Source organism: Saccostrea cucullata, unplaced genomic scaffold (genome assembly GCF_032062105.1).
Source record: "Saccostrea cucullata isolate Sc308-1 unplaced genomic scaffold, CSIRO_AGI_Scuc_v1 ctg2281, whole genome shotgun sequence".
Classification (NCBI taxonomy): Eukaryota; Metazoa; Mollusca; class Bivalvia; order Ostreida; family Ostreidae; genus Saccostrea; species Saccostrea cuccullata.
The window spans coordinates 47951-74049 of NW_026936876.1; the positions used below are offsets into that span (position 1 = coordinate 47951).

The 26099-nt window shown below is 36.4% G+C and overlaps 1 protein-coding gene and 1 pseudogene across 1 annotated transcript; one reads left to right on the top strand and one right to left on the bottom strand.

The window, feature by feature from the left end:
- The first annotated feature begins 326 nt into the window (after nucleotides 1-326).
- Nucleotides 327-3448, top strand: LOC134246785 (uncharacterized; annotated as a pseudogene).
- Nucleotides 3449-8829: 5381 nt separating this feature from the next.
- On the bottom strand, nucleotides 8830-26094 carry LOC134246787 (DNA polymerase zeta catalytic subunit-like; the record flags this gene model as incomplete). Its single annotated transcript, XM_062729144.1, is given in 21 exon segments — nucleotides 8830-9044; nucleotides 9545-9773; nucleotides 10231-10458; nucleotides 10754-10944; nucleotides 11036-11173; nucleotides 11565-11679; nucleotides 11826-11935; nucleotides 12222-12399; nucleotides 12667-12746; nucleotides 12848-12905; nucleotides 13239-13489; nucleotides 13648-13789; nucleotides 13992-14110; nucleotides 15792-15910; nucleotides 18474-18589; nucleotides 18976-19508; nucleotides 20116-20238; nucleotides 20508-21566; nucleotides 22471-22510; nucleotides 22818-24045; nucleotides 24048-26094. Coding segments are annotated over 21 exon segments (7254 nt in total), but the record flags the coding sequence as incomplete, so codon positions are not given.
- Between the last annotated feature and the right edge of the window lie 5 nt (nucleotides 26095-26099).

Here is a 26099-nt window from a genome sequence, read left to right on the forward strand (position 1 = left end):
TGTCTTGGAGACTACCTTTTTAATCATTTAATATGACATTATAAAGCACAACAACCTGATATGTATGTATTTAACACAATTTGCTTTTTTATCTCCTTATTGATGATGCACTGCTTTTGTCTACTAATATATCTTTCATGTCTCTCTGGAGGCCCTTGATTGTCTATATATTGTCTATATCTGCAGATACGTATACAAGTAGTATTTCATTTGATTACATAATTCATTTATTAATGTATAATATGTGACTTGATAAGCCTTTCGCTGCGTACTTGTAAACTAAACTCTTTCAAATTTCGCATGACGTCTCCATGACAAGTGCAGTGTAATCAGTGAATTGTTTAGATGTGTGGGACAAAATTGAATTAAACAGTAAGTTTTGATGGTGTATAGTTGTTTAGAGTTACCCCATTTCAAAATTTAAAAAATCATTATGGGGGTATTGAAAGATCAAATACCTTTTTTGTGTGACGTCATCGTAAAATTTCCCCGTTTAAACAAGCATTCTGAGAGTATTGGATTAGTAATATATAAATGTCCCCTACCAGGATCTCCTATTCTCTTTAGGGTGTCATTTTAAAATATCCTGAAAAAAAATATACTGAAAAAGTAACCGCAAAATATTTCGGTAATTACTTGTTTATCAATGAAATATATTTGAATTAGGTCGATCTACTTTACGAAGAAAGACGTGTTTGAATGCCATTAGACATACAGGCATTACAGGCATGCTTTGAAATTGATCAAAACTGCTCATTTTACATGATTAAAAATCAATTATATATATAAACACATGATAAATATAAATCAAACATAATCTAAGACTGTCAATTAGTTAGAATAATCTTACTGTGCCTCGGGACTAACCTTCATCACTGTTGACACTGTGGCATAAAATTGCAAAATGAGAATCGCACCAAAGCGAATTATTAGGAATAAAAATGACATTATATTGAACATAACTATACCAAATTAATTAAAACAAACCGCTTTGATTGCTTTGATTTTCTTCTGAAACTTAAAAAAAAAATAATCGACAAAAAGATGAAAATTCAACTAATTTTCTCAACGTCTTAATTCGTCAAGATCCAATCACATACCAAAAGTCAATATCTGCAAGCGTTTAGAGAAAAAGTGTGGGAAACCAAGTGGGACAGACTGACAGACAGACATGGGAACAGACTGACGGATGGACGGTTAATAGTCCGGTATCCTTATTGTTGCGTTAACTGTGCTTTGTTTGACTGTGTGACACTCAATGGCATTATACTCCCGGTGAACACACAGTAGGCTATAGCATTAGCTCAGCGTTTATGCAAGTAAACACGCAAGCCACTCGATTGATAACACCATGAGACCAAAAATTAGACATCCAGTTATTCTTTTATTTATTTTCAAACCGAATTAGCTATGATTCCTCTCTTACCAAATGAAGACACTGGTATCACTGCGGGTGTAATCAGTTGACGGGGATGCTTTCTTCTTATTTGCACCTGATCTCGCCTCTGATCCGTCCTTGCCTGCTCTTATTTTTTTTTATTGGACATTTAAGGTTAAATGCTGTTCATTTTATCTTGACAATTGAAAGTCAACCAAAAAAACTAATACGCCGTGCAAAACTAGACATTATCATTAATCTGCTCAATGGATGATGCTTACTCCTCCTAGTCACCTGATTCCATATTTGTTCTACGCCATGTTCACAATTTTAATTGTTTTTATCAATGTTTTTGAGATCGCCAATTGTTTCTTGCCTTCACTTTTTTTCCTTTTTTAGAATGAAAAGAAGAAGGCAATCAAGCACTTTATGGCTCATCCTGACTGTTATTGGAGTAGTCACATGGGTGTACTCTACTAGAGTTCTCATTTTGAAAGTGTCAAAGAAACATGTTCAGAAATCTGGATTGACAAAATCAGAAGTCGAACATTATTTGTTACCCCCACAAAGGAAACTGAATAATCAAGAACATAGGGAGAGACGCTATTCCCAAGAAAATCAAAATAAGGATGTTTATGAAATTCTTCAGAAAGATGGGGTATTCTTTGTTGACATTGGGGCACATGATGGTCAGTTTTTATCCAATACACTTTGGCTGGAGAGGCGACACAACTGGACAGGTCTCCTGATAGAAGCAAACCCTGAACTCTGTTATAAAATTGATCAACTAAAAAGAAATGCGTGGAGACTATGTGCTTGTGTATCTAGTACTCAAAAGAACATTTCATTTATCAAAAGCGGTGGTGTGGGTGGCATCGCAAACCATATTGATAAACACCACATCAAAACGTCAAACAAGAAAAACACAATAATTGTACCCTGCTTCAGCTTCGAGCAGATTTTCGTCACGATAGGTGTCAACCATATTGATTTTTATTCATTAGACGTTGAAGGGGCAGAAATGGCTGTCCTTGAATCCATGAAATCAGGACTCAAGGCAGGTACCTTCACAGTGGATGTTTGGTCCATTGAATATAGAGTATGGGATGGTCAAAAGATAGTGGTTGAGAAATCAAAAAAGAATCTGAAAGAAATAAGAGACTATTTCAAACATATTCGGGGATATTTTGAACATTTACAGTTATCAACAGACGGTAATGGTAAGAATAGATATGCTCTTGATTTAGTGTTTGTCCGAATTTCGACGTGGTGTAAAACAAGAGATAGTTTCCCAAACGGAACAAGCTGCCCTGGAAAGGAGAAAGTGTACAACATCAACGAATATCTTAAAGCTCCTCATCCTTACCGAAAACTAGAGAATGCAGACCACTTGCATTCACAAGCCAAGCAAGACCAAGTTGTTTATGAAATTGTTAAAAAAGATAGAGGATTTTTTGTTGATATCGGCGCTTACGACGGACGATTCTTATCCAATACGTTATGATTAGAACGAAAACATAACTGGACTGGACTTTTAATTGAAGCTAATCCAGAATGTGTGCATGTCTCTCTAATTAACAGAAATCAATCTCATTCATTAGAGGAGATACAAAAGGTGGAGTTGAGCAACATATTGACAAATATAATATCAAAATGTTAAACAAACAAAACAAAGTAGTTGTCCCTTGTTTTAGTCTGGAAGAAGCGTTGAATATAATTAAAGTCTTTCATATTGATTTCTATTCCCTGGACGTTGAAGGGGCGGAATTGGCGATCCTGGAATCGCTGAAGGATGGACTCAGGTCGAAGCGTTTTACAGTAGACGTTTGGACGACTGAATACAGAGTCTGGGACGGCCAAAGGGTTATTGTGGAGAAATCTCTTGAAAATCTTTATGCATTGAGAAAATATTTTCAAGAAATCGGTGGATACAGCGAACACTCCCAGCTTTCCAACGATGGAAATTTTACAGACGGATATGCCCTAGATGTCGTGTTTGTACGTAATGAGATGTGGTGCAAGTCTCATGAAAAATTAACAAATGGTGCGTTGTGTTCAAAATATGGTTGACATTGGTATTTGGAAAGATAAATCGTCAGTGAATAAACTAAACATATACATGTAAATGCGTAGTTTGTATAGATTGTCTTCCAACAATCTCTTGGAATTCCATGAGTACCAATAGAACCCTCGTTATTATCAGACCCATTCATATGAAACAGAATTGTCCAAAGTCTTTAACGTGAAAAGATGAAAACGCTAAGACTTGCTCTGGTATTCACCTCGCAGTGTAGATACCGGTATATCGACGATAGATCGTCAATTAACAAAGGTTTTTTCTCCATTCTCATGTTGATACGATATATGTTGATGAGCTTGAAATAAAAGATACCACAGAGTCTGACACATCGATTTGTTTCATATTTTGATATCTTCCTTAAATGCCATTAACTTTTCAATCGTTAACTTCCTTAACTTATCAGCAATATAACTTCATCACCTGAATACGGGGTTTATATCTCTCAGTTGATTTGATATACAAAAGCATACTCTACGAAGGAACAATTCCTTAAACGAGGTAAATTATTGAGAAACAATTTGCTCATACAAGAATATCAGCAGTCTCGTTTAAAGTCCTTATTTCTTAAGTTCTATGGTCGATACAATGAACTAGTCAGCAAATACAATTTATCTAATGTCCATTGCTGATTGGCGTTTTTCATACTGATTCTTAATCCATGATTTACATACAGATTTTCCCGTTATTTCTGGATCATGAAACACGGCAGTTGTGACCGGTAGGCAAGGGATGCTACATGGCACCTGATCCCACCTCTGATGTTTTTACAAAATGTATGTAAGGAAATCTCGTATAGAATGTAGTATAGAAATATTCCTAGAAATGAAAGAGTATGTAAACTTTGTCTCAAAACAAAAGGTAATCTTTGAATTGCATATGAAGTCCTCTTTATTGAATATTGTGGTCTGAATACTATTAATAATATTAGAAAGAAGCTGTCAAATATGAAGACATTTCTTTTTCTTTTTTTTTTTTTTTTTTGGTAATACAAGAATTTATTTCAATATGGATAAATGCTTTGGCACAGCATGTCTTTCTAGTTTTAAAGGAAGAGAATTTTCACGAAGTCTCACGAAGATTGATAATACAAAAATCATAAAGATCAAGATGTTATATTTTGTTTAATGCTTGAAGAGGACTATGCTATGCAAATTACATGCGACTTAAAATGTATTGTACGTTGGGCTTGTGACCTTGAATACTCTAATAAATATATATTGGTTGATAATGTTTTGAACATCAAATAGTATCAAACATTTAAAAAAAAAATAAATTTCAGAAAAGATAGTTGAGGATCATTGATAATTAAGAAAAACATTGTTGCTCTCCTGACTGCCGTAAAATTGAAAATTAGAACCATAAAAATCAAAAATTCAAAAAGGGTTGACAGCATGAATTGTTAACGAAAATATGCTATATTTTTAATCCAATATATCAAAATTTAAACATCTGAAAGTATTTGAACTGACTTGAAGAATTCCTTATCTATGTCAAAAAACTAGCTAAAATATACATAATTATGTATATTTAGAAGATAAGATATATTTAATGGGATATTTTCCTTCTCCTTCTCTGGAAAAACACTGTAAGCAAGTGAGGTCAACAAAAACATTCAATTCATAATTTTTTCTTCATATTGATTCTCACATATTTCTTACATTCTTGACTACGACGGGAGGAGACTTTAAAGTAGGATTGCAAAGCAAAAAAATATCAGAACGTGTGGTTTATTGAAGTTGAGGTGAAATTATGTGCATTTAAAACGATTATTCAGTTTGTTTATTTTCATATTCATTAAAACGTTCAAATAAAAAATTAAAACACATTTGAAAATTGAATGATATCATTAAAATATGGATGAATTTACTTACTAAATTTACTTACTGACGCCTGTATCTGACATTTTAGATGCAAGATGCAACATAATCATAAGGACGTGCGACTTATTTATGTCAACATGCAAGCTAATATTATGTCAACATGCGACTTATTTATGTCATAATGCAAGATAATTATGTCAACATGTGACTTATTCATGTTAACATGCAAGATATGTAATTTGATATGCAACTTATTTTCTTGCATGTTGACAGAAATATTTTGTTTGTATGGTGGCATATTTCTGCTCCCTACATGCAAGATAAATCATGTTAACATGCAAGAAAATTATGTCAACATGCAAGAAAATTATGTCAACATGTAAGATAATTATGTTGACATGCAAGTTACAAATCTTTTTTGATTTCATGATGTGATCAATCTAGCAGGTGTTTATGCTTAAAATTATCACGCAAGCCAATGGGTTGCTCATCGCCTTAAAATAAAAAAATTGGAGTTATTCCTTATATTTACATGCTCTTGATTCCGCCAATCCACTTTCTACAAGCCCCGCTTCTGTCTCTATTTGTCCCGTCACGTACTTAATTTTTTTTATAGCACCTATCATGAACATTTATGTAGAAATAAAGTACATTAAATTTTACTATTTATTATTTTATCTCGGACAAAGACAATGGAAACATAAATATTGTTATTTATTATCTCGAATTCCTACATCAAAGACAGGAAACTACAAATTTTTTTTTGCAGAATGACCCATAAATTCTCCCAGTTATCCTAGGAATATCATTTTGAACCACTGTTCTTTTAAATTGACGAACTGGTCATTTTTAACACAAACTTGTTACTATGGGATGATGGTTGGAAGTTTTAAATATATAATACTATGACATGATGCTGATATAGTATATTCAGTATGTTAATCAACACACAATAATCACACAAGTCATATTTAAAACAAAATTAAATTAAAATTCTGATAAGGAAATAAATTTATTGTACATGTTATGTTCAAACATGTTTGATTCATGGAAGTGATATCATTTTTTCTCTTTCAAATGGAAAACAATATCATATCAACATATCTCTAAAAAACAAACTTGAGTCATGAATAAGTATTTTAAGTACTTTTATTGGCAGTGTTTTATCTTCGATGACAACATATCCCCCCTCTCTCTCTTGGTAAGTCAAACATTTAACATACAAAACCTAATACAATAAAAATTATCTACACCATTGCACGTAAAGCATTGAGCAATCCCTGATTCTCTAACATAGTATATTTTCATTATCAGCATTATCTCTCAGAAATATTTATATCCACTATAAAAATCATCATAATCACAATTCTACATATTTACACAAAACAAAATTGAATTTTTAAATTACTTCCCTTGTTAGAACTCTTTTGGAATTATCTGAAAGGAAATGCAACAATTGTTTCTTTTTGCCTTTTTTTCTTTTTTGCCATTAGGGAAATTACATCTTTGATAACTTTTTTCCTGACCTATGGCTGAAAGGTTCTTTTGCATGGTGTATCACTTATTTCACAAACCATTTAATAGCTTGTGTTCCTTAAATGAAGAATACTATTATCAGTCTGCAAAACAAAAAAGGAAATTTTGATCTAAAATAAACATTTGAAAGAGGTTGAGAAATATATTATTATTCTCCCCTTATGTTAGTTAACATGGCTATTTTACAAAAAATTGTTCAGTGCATTTATCTTCAGCAGTATATTATACAAGTAATGCTAAGAAATATTGATTTTACTTGTTTCAATGTATATTTTTTATGAAGAAGTTCTGCAAAAAAAAAGTAATTAAAAAAATTACAGCGGATTTAACAAATCAATCATTCACAAATTTTCAATCATTTAAATTTTTAAAACAAGACTAGCTATTAAACTACTATGTAACAAGTCTATAAACATATGAAATAGGCAACAAAACAGAGTCACTATCATTATTTAAAATACATGTATAAACAAAATATCAGAAAGACTTGATAAAATATGACTTCAAGCTGAAGATCCTACTTAGAAATTTTACAGTCATTGAAAGTTCCATGCATTTACAAAATTATATTTCTTTGAGATCCTGAAGAAAATATACCATTTTAAAAACTACTATTATAACAATTCTGTCAACTTAAAGTGGGGGCATAATAAAACAATCACAAATATACAATTTATGTATCAGCAATATGTACAATAAGCACCTACAATTTCTATATATACAAGATTAACCTAATAGCTGCATAGATATCACAGTCAATCGTCATGGAGACCAGAACCATGGCAACAAAATGGTACACGGATGGCTTGAGCAAGTAAATACACAAAATGCCAAAATTCATAGCACTATACTGAAAGAGTTCTCTACCACTCCAAACTGAACAGTGGGAAGAAAATACATCATGTTATGATGGAAAATGTTGAGCAAGGGGAAAATTCGTTCACAATGCAAGAGATGTGAAAACCGTTTTGATTATAAACATCAATATCACCTAACATGTCTAAGACTCATTAAAGACTGTAACAATTTGACCATTTCAGTGACATCCTCTGTTCATTTTTAGACAATCTTTAAACAAAAATGAGGCACAATTTTCCATAGCCAGAGGTATTTATGAATCTGGAGAGAAAAAAAAATACTGGAATGCTACTAGTTCTGAAAAGAACTTAAAATCAATGATGATTTACGTGTATAATGAAACAAAAGTTAGTCATCATTGATGAAATGACAGCATGATACGAGTATGAGAGCAGTCAGTTGAATGTATGATACGGCCTCTAACCTATCATCATTAAATCTTAAGGCACAGGCTTATCAGCTGGACCATTAAACAGGAAGTACTGTGTTCAGATGAAGTAAAATTTCTTCAGGACTTTTTTTCACACTTACACGTTCACTAGAAATCATCCAAAAAATTAACAAGGATTATAGAATGATACTGGCCAAATATATTAATCCAGTATGCAAGTCTGGTATTTATTGTACACTACTCAATTAACTATTCCATAGTACATGCACCATGCACTTAGTCAATTATTCATCAAACATCAGTGACCAGTCCCAGTATACATGGTGTATTGTACTTTTGTTCAGAATTACACTTGTCCTGGCTTTACTTTTCATCAGTCCATTATTTCTGTACATAGTTGAGTATTAATTGTATAGTCCACTATTTAATTTTACCCTACACAAGTCCAGTATTATTGTACATAGTCCAGTATTTTTACTGTACATAGTCCAGTATTTACTGAACACAAGTCCAGTATTATTGTACATAGTCCAGTTTTAATTGTACACAAGTCCAGTATTATTGTACATAGTCCAATATGTACTGTATTTACTGTACACAAGTCCAGTATTTACTGAACACAAGTCCAGTATTATTGTACATAGTCCAGTTTTAATTGTACACAAGTCCAGTATTATTGTACATAGTCCAATATGTACTGTATTTACTGTACACAAGTCCAGTATTTACTGAACACAAATCCAGTATTATTGTACGTAGTCCAGTTTTTACTGTACATGTCAAGTATTAGTTACATCTCATCCAAAAAAGTAACTCAAGTGGCAGTCAAAATCAAAAATCCAATGCTTTGTTGACAACCTCTCGGAGTTGTGTCCCTTTCTGCACATCTTGTTTCGCTAGAACACGACGGAACATGATTGGACAGTCCAGCGATACGCATGGCTGATTCTCATCCTGAGCTCCCATACAAGTATTACACACCTACAAAGGAAATTGTTAATTTTTTTAATTTTGTAAGAAAAATTCCAATATATAAAACTTTTTTTTTTTTCAACAATATCAAATTTGTGTCACACGCTAACTTTAACTTATAATACATTGAACACTTTCCATGATCCTGGATACAGGGCACTTTACATTAATATATCTAACAAGAAGAAAACAGACTACCGGGGTATAATATATTTGCAAGATGGCATTAAGCTAATAAATAACACAATAAATTTGATGAAGAAAAGATGTCACTTCTGTGTTTCTTTTTTAATTTTTTATTTCCAGCATTTGAACATTCAGACTGGGTCAGATAGAGCCATATATGTCTCAAACTGTTAATGGTTTGTGGAGAGCATAGCAGACCAAGAAACATAAGCCTCCAAACATGTGAACCTAAAGGTCCTACTTAATGAAGGCTTAGGACATAAGATTTCCCACAATAAATAACACAGTTTACATCATTTTCTTTGAATCAATAAGCTATGTACCTTGACCAGGTCAGAGTAGACCTTCTCCCATTTCCTGATCCTATCACAGAGGGTGACACAAACATTCTGAGGGTCCTTAATACAGCTGTTACAGATCGCCTGATTGGTCTGTCTGTCACACACAGGACAGTTGGTGGCTGAGAAGTACTGAGAAATAGTTCCCTTCTTCTGGTCAGGAGCAAGGAGAGCGGACGGCACGACTCGCACAACTTTTGGCATGTCATTATACCTACAGAGGGAGAAGGAAACCGTTAAGGAAAACAAAGTACAGCTTTAGATTTATCTTATAATGCATATCACAAACAGGATATGTCAGTTAAAGAATCTACATACAGTGTATATAGTGCTATAAAAAATGATTAAAACACTTGACTACCATAAATTTTGATGTACACTAACAGCATATGTGAGGAAAACCTACATGGAGGTAACTAAGCAATGACTATACATGCATTTAAGGCACTTTTTGTCTGCTATGAATTGAATAAGTTATATACTATTAGAGTAAAACCAAATACATAAAGAAACTTGGCTGGATATGAAGTAAATTAATAATTATGCAAATAATCTTGTGTTGAAAAAATGCGCTAAATTTTGAGTTGCTTTATGATGTACATGTATGTTTGTTATTTTACATTACTGGTATCGTACCATGTCAACCCCGAGGACAGAGAGAAGAGTCTTACCATGAGAAGACATCGACCCCGATGAGAGAGAAGAGTCGGTCTAGTGGTGGCAGGATCTGTTTGGTGATGTAATACGTGGCATTCAGTCTCAGGGACGGGTCAGCGAGGACCTCGTGTGGCTGTCGTACTAACTGTATCAGAGGAAGTCCCGGACTGCCGTAGATAATTACATACGGAACTCGCTCCCCGGTACGCGGCTCCGCTCGTCTGTCGTGTCTCAGTAACTTCCTACAATATTCACATTATCTCATGTAAACATACATAAAATTACAGAATTTAAACGATACTGAAAATAACATCACAACTGTATTTCTTAAAATTCAGTAGAGCCAATGAGCAAAAATTGAAAGTTTTTATTTAATGATTACATTTTGCAGATACTAGTCATAACATAACATATACTTGATCTGAAATTTTACACATTTCCTTCTCAAATTAATTTTATAACTTAGAGAAATACAATGTTTAAGCCTGCTTGATATTTCTGCTACAATTGACTCCCCTCCTATGACTCCAGACTCACTTGGCAATCTCCAGGGCCGGTACACAAGCTCCAGGTTTATAACCCTTCATTCCGCGGTACTCCTTGGCAAATATACAGTCCTGCATGCTGACTTTTCCTTCCATGAACTTCTGGCACTGACGTAATACATAGTCCTTCACTTTAGATACATCCTTACATCCAAACAGAATCTTGATAGATCGCTCCAGAATCTACAACAATATGAAGATATTAAATTACAACCTAAGCCGTTAACCTCCCTTTGTTAGAAAAATCTCACATGTATACTACACTGTCTGTTACCTTGGATACGGCTGAACACGAGTCTCGTCGGACTGTCTCGATCCCCTTGGCGTCAAACACGGGTTCCTTCTGGTCCACGGTCTCGTAACTGTAACCCACGTATCGCTTCTTTGTTTGTAAGACACACGGGTAATATACCTGGGGACAGAGAATATGCAATGAAAATGTGTAAAGCTGACTTAGGTATAAATCTTATGGCAGAGAATATACATGGTACATCCGTAAAAATGACAAAGATTAAACAAAACAAACATCATCTTCAGTAAAAACAATTGTGATGAATTGCTTTGGTTAGTCAGAGTTACCTCTGTATTTCTTATCATGACTATAATTCAATTTTATTTTAACTCATTACCTTGATTATTTTGTTAACAATAAATGACTTCTTTGTATGCCGACATTAGCAGTAAGCAATTTTTTTTAAACAAAGTTAACGATTGTTCACAAACATTTTATACACTGAATGGTTTTTCAACAGATCTGACATAACTGGTATACCTTTTCAACAGATCTGACATAACTGGTATACCTTTTCAAACTTCAGTTTGATTGGCTTCGGGTTCATAGCTGTTACAGCATCACAGATTTCATGTCCAATGGTGAAGGCCTCTTCTTTACTTTTACCCTTCATTTCAATAAACATACTGTAAGACAAAAATCAATATGTTGAAACACCAAAATGAACATGTTATAACACCAAAATGAACATACTGCAACACAGATATAAACATACTGTAACACAGAAATAAATGTGACCCCACCCCCCAAACTCTGTTACATGATAATATACCTGTCCGTGTCACCATAGACAACTCGCGCCCCCCACTCCGGCCTATCCTCCACCAATCGGATCGCTCGTTCCAGGGTCTCTCGAGCCTTCCTCACAATGCTGTCCCCAACCTGTATATATAAAACAGATTCATGTTTACTTGAATCTTGTAATTTAAAAAAAAAAGGATGTGTTTTACCCTGTGTAATTATAAAGACTGTCCCCAGAAAAGCTGCACAATTTCAATTCTATCAAAATTCCTATTCTATAACAACATAATGTTCAATTTCTGCCTTTACTTGCATATTACAATGTACAAATATGAACACTTCACTTTCAATTACACATACTTATGCACAGATATGTAATATACAATCATGTACATTTAAATACATGCAAACACTCCATGTAATTTACCTCAATACATGGCATTCTCCCGGAGAAGTTAGCCCCTGTGTAACCATATGTAACGTTGGCAATGAGTTTGAGTCCCATTTGTCGAGCGTCCAGAAGGCGATACAATCCTTTATCATCTTTATGCTCCTTCATCGATTTCTTCACCATAATACGAGTGTTCAGAATCTCTTCAACCATTCTGTCCAGAGATAAAACAGAATTAGAATATTGGTGAGTAAATTTGCTTCCTTTTTTTGGTATGAGATGTGTATGATGTGGGAATTATAAGGTTACTTAAAAACCTTCAGGTACATGTATGTTCCTTATCAAACAGTTACCAGACAAAACATACTTTGTTCCTTGATAAAAATTTACCAAGAAGAGTTATGGCCCTTGTCACATTTTGGGAAGTGAACAGCATAGGACATTAGTACAACATTGATACAACACTGGACGGTGAACTTACTTGGAGATGATCCCTTTTCTGACATGCTCCTTAACAAACACAACTCCATTGGGAGACACAGTTACGTCATTCTTTATTCTCTGAAAAGTCAATAACATACAATAAAATCAAAAACATTTACTTTGTCTCATAAAAAAGATTTCAGTGGATACATTCAAGGACAAAAGTTAAACAAACTTACATTAAGGGTTTTAGGAGAGATACGCAGATGAGTACATCCAAACTCTATTGGGCCATCACTACAATGAAAATACACCCAATGTAAACAGTACCGGTATTATATCAGAGGGCATTAAAGCCAGTTACACTGCTGACTGCAGTACAGTACTGTATTAAAGTTATCTATTTACTGGGCTGTCCCCACAAATAGTTGCAGTACAGTACTGTGTAAAAGTTATCTACTTACTGGGCTGTCCCCACAGATAGTAGTAGTACAGTACTGTGTAAAAGTGAGCTACTTACCAAGCTGTTCCCACAGATAGTTGTAGTACAGTACTGTGTAAAACTTATCTATTTACTGAGCAGTTCCCAGATAGTTGTAGAACAGTACTGTGTAAAAGTTATCTACTTACTGGGCTGACTCCAGGAAGTCCAGTCTGCCCACACAGGTGGAGAAGCAGTAGTTGTACGCAATCATAATGGAGGGGTACAAGGACTGGAAGTCAAGGACAACCACAGGGTTGGCATAGAAACGAGACTCGGGCTCCAGGGTCAGGGGGATACACTCGGGGGCCCTCATACGGGCTCTCTGCTGAACGCTGGGGGAGGCGGGAATAAAATTCATAGGTTTGGCTAACCTCAACATCATAGACTCCACACGGTACTGCAAATTAATTACACTAAACGATTAACATCATACACTCCACACGATACTGGAAATCAAAATGTAGATGGTTTACACCAACAGTTCAGGAATCAATTAACTCCAAGTCAATCTGGTTAGTTTCATATTTACAAACAAATTTAAGTTATCAAACAAACCTGTGAGCCTCTGGAGAGAACATGGTAAAACTCGATCCCGAATACTCGTGCAAACTCGCTTGTCCTCCCAATCAGGTCCAGCTGGTCTATGATTTTTAAGTTACTCTGTACTCGAATTAAGTAGTACCTAATGAAGCGCCACCTACAGGTGAAATCAGAAGAATGAAAATCAGTGTAAATACAAATTATCATTCAAATGTATGCGTCTCCTTAACATGCTATACAATTAAGACAACGTAGAGTACACTACACACAAATCTACATTCGATGTTTTTATATTGTGAAATCATGCAGTTTCTTGATATTATGCAGTGTAACAAATTCAGTAGGGTTGAGATCTTTACCTGTACAGATGTGTTCTGTGTTTGAACCAGGAGTTGAGGGTCTGGAAGCTGTAATGAGGCACCCTCTTGTGAATCACATGGTGGGCTATATTCTCAAATGTGTAAATGTTCAGCGTCACCTAAAAATACACAGAACATCAAGTAAATGAAATGTCGAAAGACTTCAAAAGGTTCTGCTTAAACCCCTGTCACACCAGGACTGCATCCTCACGGCGACTGCACGGCGTCCTCAAAAAATGCAAAACGCCGAGGTGATCGCAGTAGAGTCTCCTACAGTGCCGTGACAACGCGGCGAGATCTCCACTGAATGCCGTAGGGTCGCGAAGGGTCTCCAAGAACGCCAGGGGATGGCGATCACTTTGGGCATGCACAAAGTACGCGCCGTGTGATCGCGGTCTGATAAGAATGCAGTAGAAACGTAGTATGATCGCCGTAGCAGCGCAGTGAGATCTCCAACAACGTAGTGGGAGCTCCGTATGAACGCCGTGAAGACGCATATGATCGCGGCACGAACGCAGTGATAGTAGACTGCGCTTCCACGGAGACCTCACGGAGATGCCGCGGAGTCCTTGGAGATGTCGCTGCGTTTCTATCGCGTTTTTATGGCGCTTCTAATGAGATTTATAGTCTTGTAATTTTTTCGACTGCGATTACACGGTGACAGCACGGAGTTGTCACTGCGATCATTGCGCTCCCGTGGCATTTCTACAGCGTCCGTTGGCGAACGCAATGCGCTTTCACGGCGTTGTTAGATCGTTGTCAGCCAGCTCACAAAACAAGAGCAATGGGATCATATTTGATCAGCAATTATTCCAATGTATTTGTTGCACTAGAAGCATTTAAGTTAAAAAAAATGGAAGAGAAAATTACACTAGAACTTCTTCAGTTGTTTCACTTTAATTTTGTAGAAAATTTTTCGGTGTGTTTATTATTTTTTTTACAATCATGATAAATTTAAAGAAAATCTAACAACACAACGGAACCGATGAAATTGAAAAAAAAGGAGTTTAATCATAAAACTATTAATAATTAAGCACTAAATTATTTAAATATAGAACATTTTTAATTATTAAGAATATTTCTTGGCATGATTAGAAGTCTTTTTATCGTGTAACTTGAATCTTTAAGTAAAAATGTTTTACATTCCTTCTGAATATATATCAATGACTATAGAACGCATTGTGAACGTATTGTGAACGCAGCCAGCGCAGTGAAAACGCCGTGAACACGAGGTGAGAACTACTAACGCGCCGTGTAAACTTCGCGGAAGCGCAGTCAATCGCTGAGAGATCTCCGTGGGAACCCAGTAGAACGCCGTGAGATCGCCGTAGAATCGCATCCGTCGCTGTAGGGACGCCGTGACATCTTCATATTGTGAAAATTTTACAGAAATTTGTGCAATTTCCCTGCGATTCCACGGCGATTTTAAAAAATTAACAACGCCGGAATGACTCCGTGTGAACGCAGCTTGGTGTGACAGGGCCTTTATGAAAATTAAAATACATTTTTTCTTCTCTCGTTTTACAGCTTAATTGGGTTAAAATTCATACATTTCAGACAAGTAATGAATTTCTACTGACCAAGACTGAAGATCAGCTGACCTATAGTGTATCTTATACACTGAATACAAGACACACCCTCCCCCGCTCTACCCCTTCATCTCAAGTCAGACAAAACATGATGTCCCATTTAACGTTCTATGACCTTTCTTCCCCTTCCTTTCTCGTCACACAAAACATGATGTCCCCTCTCCCTTTCTACCCAATCCTCTCAGATCAGATAAACCACCCCTGTACACACCTCATGTCTTAGGATCCTCCACAGATTCAGGATGATACGTCCAGCGAGGTGGATCTCAGAGGAGTGGTCTGCTCCCCATTCATCACTCTCTGCCTTAAAACTGCTCTTCTTCTTCTCATCTTAACAAATCAAAGCAACTCATTAATGCATAGATTTAATACCGTAAATCTGGAAATTTTTACGTCGATTTTATTTTGCGAATCTAGGTCAAAATGCTGTTGATTAATTTTTACGTTTCAAAATTTTGTGAATGACCACTACTTTGTTTACATTTTCTTATTGTTGATTTATTTTTAAGAAAAATATTTTTGCGAATGAAATGAACTCGCACATTTGCTTATCTTACTTTCTAATATGTCTGGAGAAAAATATTTTCACTTTGTAAAACTTCAACAACAGATGAAAACACTCAAATCAACTTTCTTACTATCTGTTTATGAATGTTTTCAATTCCTGCCAATGATGAAATGTCAATTATCTTGTAGATACCTTTATTAGGAATATTAAGAAGATAATTATGTTCCCCAAACGAAGTTGGGGAACATATTGTTTTTACTCTGTTTCTTATTATTATTTTTCTTCTTCCTGGGTACTTATTTGTCCGCGAATGATCTTGTAAACTGTTCATCTGATGTAGGTAAAACCTTTTTAGGGTTAGTAGACATGTTATGTAGATTTGCAGAATCAAGGTCATTTTGCGCGCACGTGCTTGCAAGAGCGCGCACGTGCAACACGTGAAATGACCAATATAATAGATGTAGCCTTAACTTTTCTATTTTTTGATGAAATGTTTTGAAAACAATAATATAAGTATATATTAGTATTATAGACAACAGGGCATGGTCAAATTATCATGAACTCACACGCATGCACGTGCGCTTCGCTCTGATTGGCTGAAACTAAAGTCTCAATATCTTATAAATCATGAAAGCACGTGCATGCACGTGCGCTGCAATCTGATTGGCTTAAACTTTAAATGCCTATAAATTTCTTAATTCTCAATAAATCAGGATTAAATTTAGAATATGAATAGGTGTAATAGAATCCTACATTATGCTAGTATCAAAATTGAATGTATGGACATGCAAGCACGCGCGCATGCGCAATGCGTAAAATGACTAAAATACTTGAAAAATAGTAACATTTATATCTGTATTATTTTCTTTTAATTCTCAGGAATTCTTTAGCCAACATGCCATGATCATCTTGCATATGCATGCGCATGTGCGTGCATGTGAAACGTTAAATGATATACAGTGGAGCCTCATTTATCCGGACGCTTTGGTTCCCAAGCAAATTGTCCGGATAAGTGAAGCGTCCGGATATCTGAATTCTATTGATTTCTCTTCCAGGTATACTGTATTTGTATTGTAACTCTTATATATATAAAGAAAGATAAATACTATCGTATAGAAATAATAATTTATTATTTTAAAATGGTAATTTTCTCCTCGTCAATAACAAACTGCCTTAAATCTTGCAATGAAGAACGTGGAAGATCTACTTTGCGTTGGCAGATTTTTTTCTTTAAGCTGGCGGAAATGCCGACTCGCGCTCTGTTTGGGGCGGTGTAGACATAGTTGTAGCTGGAGAGCAGAATGACAAACATTGGATATAACGCTGCTTATATGGGCATATTTTTAATTACCCAGCTTATTTTTACTTTCTACTTCCTATAAATTGATGAACATAGCCAAGCAAATTCTCTCTTTTGCAGCTTTGATTACACCCAAGCGAGCCGTCAATATCGAGTTCGAGTCTAATTTTAATTTGAATAGTTACTCATCCACGCTATTAAAAATTCACGCAGTAATCTTCCCAAGCGAAATCATTGATTGTCTAAAATTATTCAATTTGATTGAATGTGTTAGGTTTTGTTTTTTATTTTTTGACGATAACTGCCCACCAATCTACAGATGAAAATTACACAATTTGCACATGTGTAGACAACGAGATTATGAAACTATGTCGTCCCGTCTATAAATAGAAAAATATTTAAAACCAGCTCTGTATTAAAATTATAAATATCTCGCAGATAACAAATAACTGAATAGAAAATTGTTTTCTGTTTTCAACACAGTTAATTGTTTATTTTCATTTGTGTATCGATCTCTCGTATATTATGACCATATCCACTTAGCATGCTTAATCTGTGGACTAATTATCGTAAGTCATTCATAACAGGTCACAGGTGATCGTCTTGTAAAAACAATCAATCCGGCCAGTGTTTTGATAACATTTGTCACTCAGTTCAGGCGTGAATGTTGACAAGAGTGGAAGTACAAATTAAAATTTACCGTCCGGATAAATGAATCAAATTATAACGTAAAAATACATTTTGTAGTAAAAAAGAGCCGTCCGGATACGGAACGCGGAATTCCGGATAAATGAGTCAAAATTACGTTAAAAAAATCCGTTCCCGAGAAAAATCGTCCGGAAGGTGAAGCGTCCGGATATCTGGCGTCCGGATATCTGAAGGTCCACTGTATAGTTGATATTATTGTAACTTTTATATTCTTAAATGAAATCCTTCGATACTGAGCAAAAAAAAAGTATTGCAGGAATAAGGCACAAAAGGGATTTGGGGAGCGTTTGGGGAACATCTGTAACGGTCCCCGTTACAATTAACACTAGTTCAGATTTGACATTCAGTTAAATTCTAGAGGGTTAAGGGTATATTACCTGGTATCCTAGACATCTGAGCACACAGGTTAACACTGAGATGTGAGGCTCGCTGTAACAGGTAACCCCAGGACAACTTCTGAATCTCAAACCCCACCAGAATATCGGGGTCCCACCTAACACAGAAAATACAGATTTTATAGTTATTGTAGATCTGATTTTAGATTTTTATAGAACAAGTTGAATTGTAGATGTTCTAATTCAAGGTAATGAAGACCATTAAAAAATCCCCATCATATCATTCTGTATAGAAATGTTACTAAGAAATAGATTTTAAAGTAAGGTTATAAATTTACAACTCAGTTAGAAAGCTTATACTACATTAGAAATCTTAAAACACCACAGAGCCACTTTTAGAGTTCAGTAAATCAATGAGTCAAGTAAATATATATCGCAAGAAAATTTTGAAATAAGATATAAAATAATTTTCATTTTGTAAAAGTACAAGTATTTACAAGTTTATAACTAATATTCTAGAGTAGGAGAACTCTTGGTTTCTTACTTGGAGAACAACTTGAGGACTTCTTGAAACAGTTCCTCTTCATTTTCCACATAAGTGACTTCCAAGTCTTCATTCACCCCGGATTTCTGCAGCACTGTGTCTTCTATCTCCGACGCCTTGGGGATCTTTCGCACTGGTTTGGGGGAGGGGCTTCGTGACCTTGACCTTTTCCCTTTCTGTGATGGAGCAGGGTGACTTGATGTGGAGGGTTGTGGGGAGGGGGCCCGCTGGTAGGAGGTTGAAGGTTGATCGGATGACCTGACCTTTGACCCTGTGTCATGCGACGTGGAGGGCTGTGGAGATGTGGGTTGGGTGACGGTTGATTTCTTACTATTTTTCATGGCTTCCTGGCTTTCCTTGGACTTCCTGTCCACCAGAATGACCCCGGTGATGTCACACTTTTTGTCCTCCGCAGACACGTCACTGAAAATGTTGTAGAAGATGGCGAGGATGGGGTCAATCTCGGGGTCAGGCATCAGGTCACGTCGCGTCTCTGCGTGTAGCTCAAGACTCATCACTGTCAGGTTCTGTATCTGGAGAAATATACAGGTTATTATATAAGATATATACATGTGTGTGTTTATGTTTTTGTACGTAACCTTTCTTTCAGAACTTTCTATATTGTCATTGTAAAAAAAAAACCTTTATGCCTTCTGGGCCCAAATTTGGGAAATAAAATTATCTATAGGACTCAGTCAGCACATATCGGTGTCAGTTCTTTATTATTCACTATCAGCCAAACTTCCAGACATATTTAAAACAATGTGGCATTCAGAATTCTAACCATTATAAATCAAAACACTATATTCATATTAATATGAGGCTTGGAATTTCTAGAAACGACAAATCTAAATCACTTTAAATTTTAAATCTCCCATTACAACAAAAAACTTATGCTTAAGTATCTTTTCAAATTTAGGCCTATACTTTACTTCTATAGAGTAGTTCCTGCAAATTGAAATAGAGGGAAGACATAAAAAAGCAGAAGGGCCCTAACAGGGGGTTGAGAGGAATACTGAAGAAGTTCAGGGATTACGTCATTAGAAGTGGTTAGAGAGCCCTAGGCTTAGGGACCACCCTGCTTTAATAATTCAATGAGTAAAACTGCGGCAATTATTTCTTTTAATGCCAAATCCTCACCTCGTGAAGTGCTTTTGCATCCTGGAAGTTGTGCTGACTGACTTTAAATCCAAACGAATTCTTTGGGGTGGGTCCATCGATCTGAGACACATTCCCTTTCGAGTTTGTGGGGGTAGCCATATCCTGATAAGTAAACAAAATTTATTAATTCTGTAAACTTTTCAGTAACATATCATTCATTTCTCTGCTTTTATCATTTGATTAAGATAAACAAGTATCTGAAAACACGTTTGTTCTTATTACAGAAACAGATGCTCAGGTCACTTTGGACAATTACAAATTACAAGTGAGGTCAAGATTTTTAAAATTGGTTTATTTTCAATATTGTTTAAAAATGAACTTTTGCTTTTCAATTGAATAGAAAAATGGAAGGAATGGATGATCTTTCTTACCCTCATTTCAGCTGAGGACATCAGTGATCGTCTAGGATCTCCTTTTTCTACCGACTGTTTCCTGGGTAATGTTACTCTACGTGGGGTCTGAAATTCTCCAGAAGTCTCTTCACTTAATCTAACTTTCTTGTCTGCATCTACATTGCCAGAGATTGGAGTCACATTGATTCCCTCTATCAGAGATTTTTGATCCCGTGAAGATACTGGGGTGCTATGTGAGGAGCCAATCAAATTTCTCCGTACTAAGTCACATGACTGCTTTTTTGGGAGTGTTGCAGACGACATCTGGCTAAGCCTCATTCTGGATGTCAGGGATTTTCCCAGCTGTTGAGAGTCCTTCCTTATTGATCTTATCGTTGTTTTGGGTGGGGAGGGGCTGATGATGTCCGCTCGTCTTCTGAATGAGGACATGGCCTGCTGGGGAGGGGAGGGACTGATTATATCCTCATCGTCAGAGTCCGGGGATTTAAACACTGAGTTCGATTCCCTCTCTTGACAAGCTGGTGGTGTACTTTCTAAACACATACTTGTTTCACCATTATGTTTCACTGGGGAAAAACTGTCATCATCAACATGAAATATTTCAGTTGTCTCATTAAAGCTAACTTCTCTGGTAAGAAACCTTTGTTTTGGTGTTTCAGTAATGTTTATACCTAAATCCTCCACTTTCTGCTGATGTGGGGTTAGTGTCACTATCTTAGTAAATTCCACAGATTTCCCATTTTCCTGTGAATCACTGCATTCTTTTCCTTTCTCTCGGGAGTCACTCTCCTGACTTTTCCCGGACTTTTCCTTTGTCTTCTGTTGCCTGTATAGTTCTTTCTTCTCTAACCAGGATCTCACGCTGGCCGGCGATGGGGCCTGTTTACAGGGTACCATGGTAACCAGTCGGTCACCGAGCACCGAGCATCGGAGGGTGTGGTCTCTTGTGATGGAGTCCATGAGGGTTTGATTGTCTGACTGTGAGGGCAGGATGCGGTCAGTGGCGGCCAGGATTTGTCTGATTGTGGACAGTCCCTCACAGGCCACCGTACTCAAGTATTCCATCAACCCTGTCATCTATACAATATATAAAACATGTAATACAAACACTATAGTTCAATCCACACTTTTCAAAAGTTATATGTCCTTTTGTCGTCTTTGGGGGAAAAACTCATTGAATCCTCACAGCAGCCTTTATAGTTTTCTGGTTTGTAACTTTGTCAACTGACTCGGAAAATTTTGTGCATCTTGTATAATGATTGACCCAAGATGGAGCTACCCATAAATTGAAAGAAAAAATTTAATCACAGTGGATTTATCAGAGCACGCCCAAATGTTTAGTACTGTAGCATAAAGAGGAGAAATGTCATTTCTTTTCCTTTTGGTTGACCCTGCAAAGGGACATAACTATTGCAAAGTGTGGATTATTAGTTAATGTACAATATTCATGTAATACATACACTATTGGTTAATGTACTATCTCATTCCCTGTAGATATATGCATTCAATGATAATTCATCTTGTTAAAATTTTGAAAAGGTTTGTATTTTTTACAGAAATTGAGATATTTACATTATCATTTTTTTTATGCACTGCACATCATTTAATTGCGATTAAGAAAGAGAATACTAGTATAAATGAAACCATTCTGACAAATAAAGAAAATACTTGAATCTATTAAAAATTCTAAAATTAAGTAATTATTTTCCTTATGAACTAGTTATTAAGTTGTTAAACTAATGTCAAACAAGATAGAAAAAGAGGTTTTCGAAAAGCAAACTAAAGAAAAAATACAAAAAAATGTTTAGTACAGAGTAAAATATTTTTAATATCTAATATAGAAAGATCTATGCAAAATAACATTAAACTAAAGTCCTAATTTAAAGGGAAAAACTAAAAACGCAATGATGTGAATAAGAAAATGACTGAATGTGAGAAAGACAAAATTATTTAAGTCCCGAAAAGAATTAAAAGTGCTCACCCTATTGGACTGTAGAGTTAGGATTCTCCCACCCACCTCCCTACAACACACAAAATGCCTTTATTTCTTATAATATGGATTCAAGTTCAAGATAAATATCAATATTATCTTTTTTTTTAAAAATTAAATCACTTTACTCTTATAAACATACAAAAATAATTCCTATATTGACACACCAAATATTTTATGTCTTGTTAAAATTAAATTATTTTTTTTATACGCTTTTTAAAAAAATATATGCCTAGTTGTTAATTAAAAATATATTTGTTCTCAAGAAAAGGGAAGATAAGTCTTGCTTCAAATAAAAAAAAGAAGCCTGTTACATTTTTAATTTTGTTTGACCTTACCTTGGTTTTTCGGGGACATCGTCAGCGTTGCTACAGAAGGCGTCCTGGTGGACGACGGTGAGAAGTCCGTACTGTCCCGCCGTTTCCTCCACCCTCAGTCTGGTGGGCGGGGCTTCCCTCGGTCTCAGGACTCTCCTCCTGGGTGGTGACAACGATCGGAACATTTTCTGTCCGTGCCCCTGTGGTGGAGATGGTCTCCTTTTCCTGGTTATCTTCTCCTGGTTTCTATGACACCCGTCCGGTTGCTGGGTTCCTCGGTCGATACTAGACTGATCCTCCACCTGAGTTTCCCCAGTCCCTGGTTTTGGCAGACCTTTTTCATCGGTTCCTTTCATTGTTCTGTGGTTAGCCATGGACATGATTTCTGATCCATTAACTACTGGCATTCTCTCTTCATTCTGTTCTGATTCACGAACTTCCAGCAAATCAGGTGTTCCACTTTCTTCGGAATCCATAAATTGGTCGTTTCTGACAAGGTTGGGTGGACTTTTGGAATCCTCCTTGGTATATTTCCCGTACTTTTGAATGATAGGGGGGCCCAGGTCTGGGGGGGAGAAGCTCTCGTTGTCACTGACGACAGGCACGTTCTCCTTCCCAGAGCAGATGGTCCTAAAGCAGTACCGTTTTATCTCTCGCTCTGTTAAAGGCTGTAACTTCACAATTGCCTTACGTTTGAAATGTAAAGGTCCAATTTTAGATCCTCTGGGATATGTACCTTTATTTGTCACATTGAATACCAGTTCTGTTGTTAATTTCTCTGGAATAAAACCCTTACATTGATCCTCATTAGTTCTGGTCTGTAAATCTGTCTGGGATGAGGATTTCAATGAAATACGGTCAGCATTAACACAAAGCTCCTGAGATGACCCCTCATTCTGTCTCTTTCTGAAGTCCACATTTTGAACATCTCTGTCCTTTACTTCCTCTGCATCTCTTTTAAGCTCATCTGCCTTGTTAAAACAGCATTCATTTTCTGTTTTTTCTTCAGCAATTTGATTGCTTAAGTCCAAGTCACTTAAACTCAGAGAGGAGACTTTCTTTACAGGGGATACATTAACACTCACCAACTGTGATGACTTGATTGGTGAATAAACTGGTGACCTGCTCTCCTCATCAGACATCAAAGCTTGGTGTAGATCATTAAACACGTTAGTTTTCTCTGGTGAGGAATCAATGTCTCCGAGATCTGTCGGGCTGTAGGGTCGGGGAGGGGACTTTTCTAGTTCCTCGGGGGTGGGGGTGAATAAAGAGACATAGTATACAGGGCGTCGTCATACTTAGTTCTGTAGTCATCAGTCGCGTCGCAGTAAGACGGAGCCACGTCCATCAGATTAGCCAGGGTGGCCTGATGCAGCACAGACAGACTTGTCATCAGTTTACCTGAGTGAGATCGAGATCGTCTCTTCCTGGCCCTGTAACTCGCTCCGTTAAAGGCTGTATGAATTTTACGACTCTTGCTCAACTTTTTCTTCTTCTTGACATATTTAGTAGTAGTTTTGGCTGGCCTGCTGTTTACAGAGTTTTCTTCACAACTGTCTTTCCCATCGTCCATTTCGTCATTATCATCATCATTATCATCGATATCATTGTCTATAAATATCACAGAATCATTAGACGTCCAGTCACTGTTTATCACGGGCTGTAGATCTAGACCAGGCGTTTCCCGCTCGTCCTCCGAGCTACTGATCTCGATCACGTCATCGTTTGGTCGGCTTCTTCTTAACAGGGACAAGCGGCTTTTTCTCGGCTGAAAATAAGTGGAATCTTTGGATGAATCATCAGAAACTATATTTCCAAAAAATTTTGAGTCTTGTAAGGATTTAAATTTTTCGAAGATATTGTCACAAAACAATTCATGAGACGCCATCTCTGGCGCTTGAACGGTTTTGTTCTGACTTAATCCATTTTTCTGAAAGAGTGAGTTAAATGAGAAATCTTGAGATAATTTGACTACAGTTCCATTTGATATATTTAATTTTTTTAGCTGAACTGTCATTTTTTTATGACCTTTGAACTTTCCTGTTACTAAGTAATCCACACCTGGTATTTCCTGTTTCCTCTTTCTTTCTCTGCGACAGATTCGAACAGATTTCCTCGTTTTTTCATTATCAGACTCACTCAGTTTCTTGTTTTTTGATTTTTCTGCTTTAGCTTGCTTTCTGCAGCTACTATCACTAGAGGACCTTGACCTTGTCATATGACCTTCAAATTGAGAGGTTTTTCTGCTGTCCTCTGACTCAGGGCATCTTTTGTTGTCCGAAGCAGGCAGCATATTTTCTAGATCTGAGCTCTTGTTACTTGGGGGACCACTTTCCGCACTGGATTCCTGTGAGGGAGACTGAACACATTTCTCATTTGTTTTCTGGGTTGTAGGGTTATTCTCCAAACATAAATCCTGTGAGGGAGATTGAACACATTTCTCATTTGATTTCTGAGCTGTAGGGTTATTCTCCAAACATAAATCCTGTGAGGGAGACTGAACACATTTCTCATTTGAATTCTGAGCTGTAGGGTTATTCTCAACAGTTAAATCCTGAGCGGGAGATTGATCACATTTCTCATTCGTTTCCTTATTCTCAACAAAAGAAAAATTAAGAATTCCTTTTGCTGTTTCAGTCTGCCTGTTTTCACTAGGATTAGCTTCATTCGAGTCCACCAAGGAGGAATTTTCTGCATTTCCCACATTTTTCTGTGATAAAGTTGATTGACTTTCATCATTTTTTCTATCACTAGAAAGATCTGGCGTTGAATCTGACTTTTTATGCAATGTTGATGACTGCTCTGAACATTTCCCATCATCAGTTTTGTCCTCCATTTCTGCTGCTGCCTGGACAGACAGCTGGGAATCTGATGAGGACTGAGATTCTGTTAAGTCTATGATGTTTGTTTGTGGTGAGGCACATACCTTCACCTGGAACGTTTCCACTTCATTATTTCCACAGTAACCACTCAGCTCTCCTTCCTTGTCTAAATCTTCATCTGGATCTCTCTGAGAATCCATCTCTTCTAGATCTTTCTGAGAATCCATCTCTTCTAGATCTAACTGACTGTCCATCTCCTCTTTTCCTGAATCTTTCAAGTTATCTAAATCTTTCTGAATATTCACATCCTCTGGATTTTTCTGATTATCCACCTCTTCTCTCTCTGAATCGTTATCTGGATCTTTCTGACAATCCTCTCTTTCTGATGTGGAGGTGTCTGTGTCCTCGGAGCTGCTCTTGATTCGCGGATCGAGGACGTCGGAATCAAACAGCCTGTAGGTCTCTCCCGGTGGCTGAGGCC